The sequence below is a fragment of the Oncorhynchus mykiss genome, chromosome 11, assembly GCF_013265735.2.
Source record: "Oncorhynchus mykiss isolate Arlee chromosome 11, USDA_OmykA_1.1, whole genome shotgun sequence".
Classification (NCBI taxonomy): domain Eukaryota; kingdom Metazoa; phylum Chordata; class Actinopteri; order Salmoniformes; family Salmonidae; genus Oncorhynchus; species Oncorhynchus mykiss.
Window position 1 is genome coordinate 32,766,936 of NC_048575.1, and position 12,928 is coordinate 32,779,863.

Genomic DNA, 12,928 nt, shown 5'->3' on the forward strand with positions numbered 1-12,928 from the left:
GACTTGCTAAAACTATAGTTTGTTAACAAGAAATTTGTGGAGTGGTTGAAAAGCAAGTTTTATTGACTCCAACCTAAGGGCAAGTCAACTTCCTACTTCAACTGTATGTAAATAAAGAATTTCTGTTTATTTATTTTTATACATTTCTCAAAATGTATATAAACCTGTTTTCACTTTGTCATTATGGGGTATTGTGTGTAGATTGATGAGGAGAAAATGTCTTTAATCCTTTTTAGAATAAGGCTGTAACGTAACAAAATGTCTAAAAAGTGAAGGGGTCTGAATACTTTCAGAATGCACTGTATTTATACTTTGTGTATGATGTGTCAATTTGTGTTGTGGTTTGGAGAGCACATTTGAAATAGAGATCTAGTTCTCAATATTTCTTCCCCGGTAAAATAAAGGTATCACCTGGAACCATCGATATAAAACCTGTTCCTGGAACATCAGAGACTGATGAACACTGTCTAATAGGATGTCATCCCAGCCTGCTATAATGTTACTGATTTAAGACTGAAGTAAAAGTTAGCTATTATTGCACTTATTTGAATGAATAGATACATTTCTTGCGGTTCCTCAAATTCATTTACAGTGGTTAATATGGAACCTGTGTCGAGTTGACGGTCTGCATGTTTTCTAGCACTTTGTGCAAGTCCTTTATTTTTGGTCATAAAAAGGTTGGAAGGTTTGTAAGGTGTGTTAGATTTTATTCATGAAATGGGACCAGTGAACATAATGATATTGGCAGCCTGTTAACTTTATCCCACTCCATCCGGAAATGTTTTAAAATACTAAATGATACAAAAAATATAATGGTGTGACAACAGTATTGATTTTGAAAATTATTTTATTGTTAATCAAAAGCAGTGCACAGCTGAAATGTTAAAAGATTGAAGGTCATGATTGTGTGAGAAATTTACAGTCAGCAAAGGTTTGTCAGATCGAAAATAACAGAAACCCGATTCTGAGGCGGCTGATTCGAAACCAAATTAAATCCATGATATATAACTGTAATCTAATTAGACTGCATAAAAAAAATCTATCCATCATATTCATATGGAAACACTTGTGAAGGGTTAACTTTTATGAAAAAACTATGTCCACAACTGCAAGTTTACACAGGATGTTAAGAGTCGACATGCAAGTGATGATATTGTGACCTTATGTAGGTGCCCTTCAATTTTAAGTGTCACCGATGCCTGAAAATACATTGATTTGATTGATATTTGGCAATGCAGAGGAAATAATAAGATAAACTGATGCGCTTATTGCGACTTGGCCCTCCCTCTTCTGCCCAATTCCAAATCAACTCCTAGCCCCTAGCCCCTTCTGTAAAAAATCTTATCGGTGAAAGCAATCCCTTACAGAAAAATCACATGCATTTCACATGTGATAACATCTGTGACAACATGTAAAAGCAACATCTGATAACATGAAACTACACATGCGAAAACATGATCTCGTGAAATAAATGTGACAACATGAGGATGCAAAATATCTACGTACGATACCATGAAACTACACATTTGAGAGTTAGATGTTCCTATGTGAACGTTTTCACACGTGAAAAACAAATTCCACGTGAGGTGAAAACATGTTATTCTCCTCATATGTGAAAAGGTGGTGTTAACATGTGAACTTTAAAGTGAATACATGTGAACATGTGGTTTCATATGTGAAGAACTGACCTCAAGTCTCTTTTTTTTGTGATTTTTCTTTTGTGAAATGTGAACATTTCAGCTAAACAATGTGATTTTGCATGTCTTTTTGTGTAAGGGAATCAAATGATTTGTGGGTTTTAAAGTAACTGGTACACTATTCAGCTAAAATAGTGTACAAAATATTTCATCAATGTCAACATGATTACATTTGACATGATCACTTAGTAGTGACTTTTCAATATGACCCCACCTGGGATTAGAATTGACAACTTCTGGGTTACGCTGATCTTTCTGCTGCCCATCAAAGTCTATAGCATTCCTATACACATTCATTATCTATAATACATGTCTGCACTTAGCAAAAGAGTGCCATCTGCACTTCTATTTTAGTTCATCTTATTATTCTCTCCCCATAGATTTCATCGTTATTTCAGAATAAGTATAGTTTTCTGAATAGTTGTCTACTGTGGGGGATATTATTCTGTTTTAATGTTACTCCTGAACCCAGCCGAGGACATGTTGAATAATAATGACTGTATAAATAAACATACACAATGTAATTATGTATGTCAAAAATGTACATTGAAAACACTGTATGTTAAAAGAACTGTTTGTGTGTTTTCTAACGACTTAATTTTGTTTGCAGGGCATCATCTGTGGAATCTCATTTGAAAAATATTCACGTGAAAGGTTATGTGATCACATGTAAAATCCACATGTAAACTTCAGTGTTCTAAAAAAAAAACATGGTTTCACATGATTTCCCAGGAGGAAATTTCACCCGTGAATCATGTGTTTTTTCCGTAAGGGGTATGTTATTTGCTCGCCCTCACCTTCTCATAAGCTAGATGGAATTGCATATCCAGCAATCAAATCCTTTCAAATCTACACAAGAGCCTCTATTCGTCCATGGTTCTCCGGTCGATGGCAGGCGATTAGCAGGTGGGAAGGGCTTCCTGGGCGATGCTCAGGCCTGGACGCCGACGGCCCAATTGCCTTGCACATTCCCAAGGACTGAGCAGTCCAGGACAGCATAGATCATTGTATTCCCAGCCCTTGTAGGGACACAGGACTCTATCCAGGTGATGGAGGCGCCGGTAGAGATCTCACTACACACACACACACACACACACACACACACACACACACAGATTTACTAACCAGACTACATTGGATCTGTTTTTGTGAATGTGAGACTAATGTAAGTGTGAACATCCTCATGATGTGAGGAATTGGAGTTGTAAATCCTCTTACCTGTACAACTTTTCCCGGTATGAGATGAAATTAGGCCCTTGCATGGCCATCCTCACGTCATGCAGGCTGAATGGGAACGGGTTGGTGAACTCCACCTTGACAAATACCTCCTGGTTCACCTTCGCTGGTCCACTCATCTGTTCAAATAGAGATGGTCCATTCACGAAAAATCTATGGTGATATAAGACATTATAATAATCTAGGGATTATCAACTCCCCTGCGTTGGGAGCATGGATGTTTTTCAGAATGGCTGCTTTATCAAAGGTGAGGAGAGATGCAGCACTCCAGCAGCACAAATAAGGCTTTAATTGGGTACACTACTATATTAGCTCTTGGGGAAAAACTAAATAAATGTCATATATACTTTTACGGAACACTTTAAAGGATAGTTCACTCAAATTACAAAATGACAGTTTTCGTTACCATGTCAGCAGTCTATGGACTGCCACTGTGACCAAATTACTGCTGACACGGTAAGGAACCCGAAGATGTCATTTTTTTATTTGGGTGAACGATCCCTTTAAGGGAGGAAGGAAATACATCCTAATAAAGAGGACTAATGAAACTTCCAGACCCACCGCAAAGGCCAGCTCGGGGCCTTTCAGGTTCACTATCTGTATGGCCGTCAAGTCCTGGTTGTTCTCCAAGCTCTTGGCCGTCACCACGAAGCGGAGGTTGGATTGGCAACCCAGCTTGGGCATGTAGTTCTGGGCCAGCACGCCCACCTGTATCCTCGACGCTGTTGGTTTTAGGGAGACAGAGTTTTGACAACGAAACAAATTCAATCAACAACAGGAGCATACAGTGCCTTGCGAAAGTATTCGGCCCCCTTGAACTTTGCGACCTTTTGCCACATTTCAGGCTTCAAACATAAAGATATAAAACTGTATTTTTTTGTGAAGAATCAACAACAAGTGGGACACAATCATGAAGTGGAACGACATTTATTGGATATTTCAAACTTTTTTAACAAATCAAAAACTGAAAAATTGGGCGTGCAAAATTATTCAGCCCCCTTAAGTTAATACTTTGTAGCGCCACCTTTTGCTGTGATTACAGCTGTAAGTCGCTTTGGGTATGTCTCTATCAGTTTTGCACATCGAGAGACTGAATTTTTTTCCCATTCCTCCTTGCAAAACAGCTCGAGCTCAGTGAGGTTGGATGGAGAGCATTTGTGAACAGCAGTTTTCAGTTCTTTCCACAGATTCTCGATTGGATTCAGGTCTGGACTTTGACTTGGCCATTCTAACACCTGGATATGTTTATTTTTGAACCATTCCATTGTAGACTTTGCTTTATGTTTTGGATCATTGTCTTGCTGGAAGACAAATCTCCGTCCCAGTCTCAGGTCATTCTTCCAGAATGGTCCTGTATTTGGCTCCATCCATCTTCCCATCAATTTTAACCATCTTCCCTGTCCCTGCTGAAGAAAAGCAGGCCCAAACCATGATGCTGCCACCACCATGTTTGACAGTGGGGATGGTGTGTTGCTTTTTCGCCAAACATAACGTTTTGCATTGTTGCCAAAAAGTTCAATTTTGGTTTCATCTGACCAGAGCACCTTCTTCCACATGTTTGGTGTGTCTCCCAGGTGGCTTGTGGCAAACTTTAACCAACACTTTTTATGGATATCTTTAAGAAATGTCTTTCTTCTTGCCACTTCCATAAATGCCAGATTTGTGCAATATACGACTGATTGTTGTCCTATGGACAGAGTCTCCCACCTCAGCTGTAGATCTCTGCAGTTCATCCAGAGTGATCATGGGCCTCTTGGCTGCATCTCTGATCAGTCTTCTCCTTGTATGAGCTGAAAGTTTAGAGGGACGGCCAGGTCTTGGTAGATTTGCAGTGGTCTGATACTCCTTCCATTTCAATATTATCGCTTGCACAGTGCTCCTTGGGATGTTCAAAGCTTGGGAAATCTTTTTCTATCCAAATCCGGCTTTAAACTTCTTCACAAGAGTATCTCGGACCTGCCTGGTGTGTTCCTTGTTCTTCATGATGCTCTCTGCGCTTTTAACGGACCTCTGAGACTATCACAGTGTAGGTGTATTTATACGGAGACTTGATTACACACAGGTGGATTGTATTTATCATCATTAGTCATTTAGGTCAACATTGGATCATTCAGAGATCCTCACTGAACTTCTGGAGAGAGTTTGCCGCACTGAAAGTAAAGGGGCTGAATCATTTTGCACGCCCAATTTTTCAGTTTTTGATTTGTTAAAAAAGTTTGAAATATCCAATAAATGTCCTTCCACTTCATGATTGTGTCCCACTTGTTGTTGATTATTCACAAAAAAATACAGTTTTATATCTTTATGTTTGAAGCCTGAAATGTGGCAAAAGGTCGCAAAGTTCAAGGGGGCCGAATACTTTCGCAAGGCACTGTATTTGGCAGAACATAACTTTTATAATTATTACCTGATAATTCATATTTGGATTATTTGGGATTCACCATTCATTACCATTTGTTACCAGGTTGTTACCTGTAAAGTCTTTTGAGGTAAGTACTAGAGAGCATCCCATCGTTACCTCACGTTCTCTTGCAATACAATACATACACACACCTGCTGAAACAGGACGTTGCCATAAAGCTGTAAAAGGACTGCAAAGCATTTTCTATAAACTGTTGAGGATTTTATTTCAGAGGGGTCTGAAAGCTTTGCAGGACTATCATACAAAGTTGTGAATCATGGAGACAAGCCCAAAAAGACCTACAGTACAGTACGTATGTAAAGGATCAACCTGGTTTCTACTCACTCTCCATGGGTTTCAGTGTGACGTCAAAGGTCAACTGCTTGAACTGAGCCCTTTGGATGTTGGTGTAGTAGATCGTGGAGCCGACCAGGAAGCCATGGATGGTGCGTGTGTCTTCACTCAGGTTCCTGAAGACCACAGCCATCTGGAAGTTCTGGCCAATCTTCACACGCTCCTGCGGGATCTCCAGCGTCATCGCCACGCCCTGCTCATCGTCATATTGCAAATGCGTCTTGTAGGTTCTCTCGGCATTCCTCATGGTCTCCTCATCTTTACTACTGCCTGTGTGTGTGGGGGGGGGGGAGTTGGAGGGGAATAGAGTTAACATGGTGGCCTAGGGTGGTCTACTGATCTAAACCGCTCTCTTCAGAAACACATATCATAGATCGCTGCAGCAAGGAGTGGGACTGCAATTTTATTTCACCTATAGGAATAAACTGTATATACTGTACAGCTGGGGACCTCCACATCTGGCTTCTTCTGAGACCAGCCACCCTGACAGCTGATGAAACTGGGGAGTATTTCTGTCTGTAATAGAGCTCTTTTGTGGGGAAAAACTAATTCTGATTGGCTGGTTCTGGCTCCCCAGTGGGTGGGCCCAGGTGCCCGAATGGGTTGGCCTATGCCCTCCCAGGCCCACCCATGTCTGCACTCCTGCCCAGTCATTTGAAATCCATAGATTAGGGCCAAAAACATTTATTTAAGTTGACTGATTTCCTTATATGAACTGTAACTCAGTAAAATCGTTGAAATTGTTGCATGTTACGTTTATATTTTTGCAAAGTAATTTGAAAAGCAGTAATAGCAAAGTCATTTCTATACTTCATTCTTGTTGCATTAGTTTCATGAGACACTTTGCAAACTGCCAATAACTAACTTTAAACATGCAGTTACACCCTTGCCAGCCTACTCCATTGTCCAGGTGCCACATACCTTCTGGGTATTTGTATGTCTCTGTAATGTCCATTGGCTCATTGGTCTCACCAATGGACTTTGTCAGGATTTTCATGCCGACATAAGTTGTGTCTACGCTTAGTAACTCAGTTTTCCCAGTTTGTGAGTTTAGCTTGTATTTGTAAACGTCGCTATTCACCTGAGGTTAAAAGAAAGAGATACATGTGAATATGAGGATTGATTTTAATTTAATAAGATGTATTGCAAGTTATAAAGCATAACTGTGTTATGCTTCTTCATGGCATAGAGTGATGATGAAGTCATTATGGCTGAACATTCAACAGAGTGTTACTGGGCAAGCATAAAGAAGAGTATTGTTTTACCTCAGCAAACACAAACGGGGCATCAAATTGATAGCCAAGCATTCCTTCCTTGATGGCTTTGACAGAGCAAGGTCCACAGCGGAAATATCCTGCAAAAACAATATCAACAACTCATGACCCTGTCTGACTTTTAAAAGAATAGTTCATGTTTCAAAAATGTTTGCTTATTTTCGACTTCCCTAGGGTGCTGTTATTTCATCCAAACCGTTTTGATATTTTGTTAGCTGGTTATTTAGCATCTTCTAGAATATATTGGCTAGCATTTTTGGAGAATACACAGCAATGCATTTGGAAACGGATTGTATTAATTATCAGGGAATTGGTACATTTTCAAGATGCAATCAATGCTTTTCAGAGCCATTTTATTACTTTTAAGAATTGCATGTACAATTGCTGCGTAATATATTGACACCCTTATAGTTTTTTTTATAAATAATTCCCAATTTAAGTTTAAATTAAAAAACTATTTGGTGAAATGACATGGACAAAATGATTAGCACCTAAGAGCTACCTGGATGCAGAGGTTTTGGCCAAGATAACTGCCAACAAATTCAATGAGCTTGCTGCATCTTTTACTGGATTCCTCAATCTGCTGGAAACTGCTCCAATTCCGCAATATTTTAGGGATGGATTCCACCAACTGCTGTTTTCAGTTCTCGCCATAGATTTTTGATGGGATTCAAATCTTGACTCAACACTGGCCACTCCAAAATAGTCCAGCTTTTCTTCTTGAACCATTCCTGGGTGCTTTCTGATGTGTGTTTTAAGTTGTTGTCCTGCTGGTTGACCCACAACCTTTGACGGAGACTCCTTTTTTGGACACTGATGACTCACAAATATCTCTAGCAAACAGAGGTGATGCTGTAATTCTGATTTGGAATTACCATATTTATCTGCAATCTGTAGGGTTGATAATTTTAGTTATAATTTTGCATAGTAATGCATCTTAATCCTTTTTTTCTCCATCAGTCACAATCCCTGCAGCCCACAGACAAGTTTTTCCTTTTCATGACTTTCATCTTTCACTGGGTCTAAAGCAGAGGGATCTGGCCCACAGATTCAACATCCACCAGCGGACTGTGAGCTGCATCGTGACATGAAATTGAAGCTCTTTGGCCACGCTCACCAGTGGCTGCAAGTGGATCTTCCAGCAAGACAATAACCCCAAGCACCGATCAAAATCCACCAACAAATGTTTAATTGAGTACAAAATCAACCTGTTGTTTGAATTGAAGAGGGCAGTCCATAAGCGCAGACGAAAGATATCAAGGATCTGGAGAGATTCTTTATCGAGGAACGGTGGTCTAAGATCAGTCCGAACGTGTTTGTTCTCCAATCTCATAAAACATTGAAGAAAAAGGCTCAGAGTCGTTATCCTCGCAATGGGAGGGTGGTAGACTATTGAAAACAGGGATGCCAATCATTTTGACCCTCTTTTTTAGATGGTTTTGTATTGCTTCTTAAAGAAACAAAATATATTTCGCTGAGCAATTGTATTAGTATAAAATAATGTCATGTTATTGCATACAATATAGCTCAGTAATTGCATTTATTTAGCCAAGCGGTTATCAAGGGTACAAATTATCATGGAACACACTATCTTAAATGGCTGCGATTTCATGAATTTGATTATGCAATTTTGAAGCATTCAAAATGAAGTGAAAATTAGGTCTCTCTCTCCCATCATCCTAATTTCTCTCTTACCATCACTGGTTTCCTGGGGGGTGGAATCCACCACCTGCCAGCCACCAAAGTTCTGGTCTGCAGGGAGGTCAAGTCTGGACAAGTACGCCTCGTTCCAGCAGTGGTAGTTCCTGTGGAGACAATGCCCACCTCTCAATAACACTATCTGGCATCCTGCACCCATCAGGAACACTATCTGGCATCCTGCACCCACCAGGAACACTATCTGGCATCCTGCACCACTCAGGTACACTATCTGGCATCCTTCACCACTCAGATACACTATCTGGGATCCTGCACAATCATTTTCTTCTTGGAGCACAATGATTTAAAGGTAACAGGGACATCTAGTCCATTCCACACACCCCCCCCCCCACCATGCTATGACTAAACTGTTTTTACAGTACATACATTGAACATACATTGAAAGAATTATAGAAACCTACATTCTGGGATTTCATTTTCATTCAATACAAATGGATAAGCAGAAATATAACTACCAGATTGAGTCTCTGGTAAGGCGCTCGTTCAGTTCAAGCTGATTTCCCACTGAGTTGAAGACAAGATCTGTGATTATGTTCCCTGTGTTGTCGTGGGCAGAGTTGAAGTTGGTGATCACCCTGGCAGGGATGCCCAGACACCGCAGAACTGGGGCAGGGGAGGGGACACCATTAAAGAGACTAGGCAAAACTTCAAAATAAGCATATATTAATTAACATGCAATTGTGAACATTAATAAATGTTTAACTAATACATTAAATGTATTCAATCAATTGATTAGCGTAGATTTATGAATATAACTTTCAGAAGTGTGTTTTACTTGCACAGCAGCGGGCCTTGTCTGAGGAAACTGCTACCTATTTTTATCTGCTAATAGGACTAGTCAACTTAATTACACATTTTCTACATCTTATGCATACCTAGAAAGTGGCCTATGCTCCAGACTAGTCAGAAAACCGGGATTTGTGTTTTGAGCTATGGCTTAGCATTAGCATCTACGGCAATGGCTGTCAGTGCCATTTAAGATGATGTAGGATGATTTTTTTTTCTGATGAGCATGGCCTTATTTCTATTACAGCATACTGGATGACTGTCATTCATATTCTGTTCACCAAGCTCAATGTAACAGCGATAGGTTTAGGCTACTACATGATACAAAAATGTTCCCTGTACCCATCATGAGGTTCCTACAACCTAGCCTATGAATGAAAGTTTGCAACGTAGGTGCACAGGTCGGGAGAATTTTGAGTAATCAAGGTGACAGACAGTGACACATTCAATACCGCCTTGCACACTCAGCATCTAGCTGATCTAGGGTGTAATATGTTTAGCCCCGTTTTGTTCCGTTTCAGAAATGTTTCTCAACAGAATCAGAGGAATGAATACACCTCTTATCACACGCAAACAGTTCACTCTCATAGCAGCCAGATAAAAACAGGATGATCACTTTGCTCGTTGTATATAAAATACATTCTCGTAACTATCTACACGCTCTCCTCCTCTCACCTTTTCCCTTCCCTTGTGCATAATACATCAGCTGTCTGTGACCAGGCAAAAAAAAAATTCCAGGCAAACCCTAATAGAACTAACGCATTAGTAAACCTGCTAAAATCATGCAGTACAGTGTACAGTCAGAAAGTAGTTTAGCAGTTACACCAGCGGACTCCAGTGGCAATAAATTTATAAAACCAAAAGAGTTGTGTTGGATAGCCATAGCCAGCATTGGATAGCCATAGCCAACTAGCTAACATAGCATCCCTCCCTGTTTGAGCCGGGTGTATGAGTAGGCTAAACTAGCTGGCTGCATTTGCTAGCCAAGGGAAGGTGAAAGTAAAGAAACAATACAACCAAATATAGCTATCGCTCTCTCTTGCTTCTTCTTAATGTTGGAAGAAATTAATTTGTTCAAAACTGTTCAACTATTGTTTTTCTCTCTCTGAGTCAACTACCCACCACATTAGCACTGCAGTGCTAGCTAGCTGTAGCTTACGCTTTTAGAACTAGATTATTCTGTGATTTTTTTTGATGGGTGGACTACATGCCTGTTCTCTGATAGGCCTCTGATAGGTTGGAGGACGTCCTACAGATGCTGTCATTATTACTGTTTAAGTCTATGGAAGGTGGTGAAAACGACGAGCCTCCTAGATTTTGCATTAAAGTCAATGTACCCAGAGGAGGGCAGAAGCTAGCTGTGCCATGGTGCTACCATTCAGATTGCTGCTGGGGCTACTGTCGACCTTCATTGCAAAACAGTGTTTTAATCAATTATTTGGTGATGTGAATATATTTAGTGTAGCTTTACCTAAAAAATTATAACGCTTTTAATGTTTAACTACAACGACCTTAAGCACACAGCCAAGACAACTCAGGAGTGGCTTCGGGACAAGTCTCTGTATGTCCTTGAGTGGCCCAGCCATAGCCTGGAATTGAACCCGATCGAACATCTCTGGAGAGACTTGAAAATTGCTGTGCATCTGAGTAAGTACTGAGTAAAGGGTCTGAATACTTATGTATATGTTTTATTATTTAAAAAAAATGTTTTTATACATATGCTAAGATAAAAAAAAAAAATGTTTTTGCTTTGTCATTATGGGGTATTGTTTGTAGATTGATAAGGGGAAAAAACGATGTTATCCATTTTAGAATAAGGGTGTAACGTAACTAAATGTGGAAAAAGTCAAGGTGTCTGAACACTTTCAAAATGCACTGTATTGGAACTAGTGGATATATGGAAGCTTAAATATCCTGACCTAGTGAGATAAACATGGCTGAGGCTCAATCAAGTTATTCGTCTTGACTACTTTCTTATGTCATTCTCACTGGCAAAAGTTTAAAAAGTGTTAATAGCGGACAGAATATGGTCGGACTAGGGCTGTCACAGTGACCATATTACTGCCACACGGGTGTTCATGAGTCAAGATGGCAGTCAAATTCCATGTGACTGTTTAGTCACGGTAATTAGGCTTCTCCAAGCTCTGATGCTGCTGATGATCATTAGTAGCCTACCAAACTTGCTAACTGCCTGGTATTCAGCACTGTATTGTCCCTCTAATTACTCTGAAATCAATGCAAATGTAATCAAAAAATCTACTCAAACACTTCATGGGAGCCCATGAGCTCATGTTGCGCAACATTTCTATAGGCTATACAATTGCATGAGAAAACAGAAGAGGATCCCATCAGCTAGGCCTACTATATTTTCCTAATATAAAGCACATTGCTTCTATTTACAACAGGAGTATAGCCTACCTGGCTGGCATGAAAATGAACCACGGGAAAAGTGTCCTCATTTCACTATATAAGTGCATAGATGACCTGCATTTTTCCCGCTGCACCTGTTTCGAGAGCGGTGCATGATAGTGATCCATTCTAAATCAAAACAAATTTCACACATATATTATTTAGTATATGTAAAGACAAGATTAAATCAAGAATAATGTTATGGGTGACAGGGTAGCCTAGTGGTTAGAGCGTTGGACTAGTAACCGGAAGGTTGCAAGTTCAAATCCCCGAGCTGACAAGGTACAAATCTGTCATTCTGCCCCTAAACATGCAGTTAACCCACTGTTCCTAGGCCATCATTGAAAATAGGAATTTGTTCTTAATTAACTGACTTTCCCAGTTAAATAAAGGTAAAAATGTGTCTATTGCTTTTGAATGACATATTATCACTTGTGAATGATGCTCAGCTTTTTTTTTAACATTTTCAAATCACACGTCATGTAGCCTAGCCCATAGGCCTATATGTTTTGATAAGGTTTGTATCACAACTAAAGTGGCCAAATAACTTCTTAAAATGAAGGACATCAATCAGGTTTACAACAGTTGGAAAGCCTAACTGGCATACATACACAGCGCGTGAGTTTCAAATTTGGGGAATATCATTTTTATCCCACAACTGTCCCAGACTATGTTTGGAATATTTATTTCTCGCACAGAATAGAATGGGTCAACTTTTGTACTATGGGGGAATAGTACTGTAGATTGACATAGGATAGTGCTTTTGCTATTCATTAGGCCTACTCATCTTGTTTGCTGGCGAAAAGTACATGTTAACAGTTCTTCCAATATCTTCTATATGGGCCTCGGAATTGGAGCGCGCAGTTTCGTCCCCGATGTGTCTGTCTTCACTTGTAGCCTGTGAGAAAGACCCGGTCACGTGACAGAAAGCAATGTGAGTGAGCGGTGCTTCGGCCACTGGCCGTAAAAGGCATAGATTTTTTTAGGGGGCATTATGGCCATACAAGGGATGCCGCCGGGAAATTTGAGGAATTATCAAGTGCTTGTGAAAT

General features: G+C 39.9%; 1 protein-coding gene across 1 annotated transcript in view; it reads right to left on the bottom strand.

The window, feature by feature from the left end:
• Positions 1–829: 829 nt before the first annotated feature.
• Positions 830–12,928, bottom strand: part of LOC110536597 (coagulation factor XIII A chain) — a 28,311-nt gene continuing 16,212 nt past the window's right edge. The window contains exons 8-15 of the mRNA XM_036935311.1: positions 9,137–9,284; positions 8,658–8,767; positions 6,954–7,042; positions 6,610–6,769; positions 5,680–5,958; positions 3,495–3,655; positions 2,916–3,052; positions 830–2,770 (exon numbers count right to left, since the gene is read on the bottom strand). Of these exons, the coding sequence (XP_036791206.1) occupies positions 2,629–2,770; positions 2,916–3,052; positions 3,495–3,655; positions 5,680–5,958; positions 6,610–6,769; positions 6,954–7,042; positions 8,658–8,767; positions 9,137–9,284 (1,226 nt within the window). The 3' untranslated portion in view covers positions 830–2,628. The remainder of the gene's footprint in view (positions 2,771–2,915; positions 3,053–3,494; positions 3,656–5,679; positions 5,959–6,609; positions 6,770–6,953; positions 7,043–8,657; positions 8,768–9,136; positions 9,285–12,928) is intronic.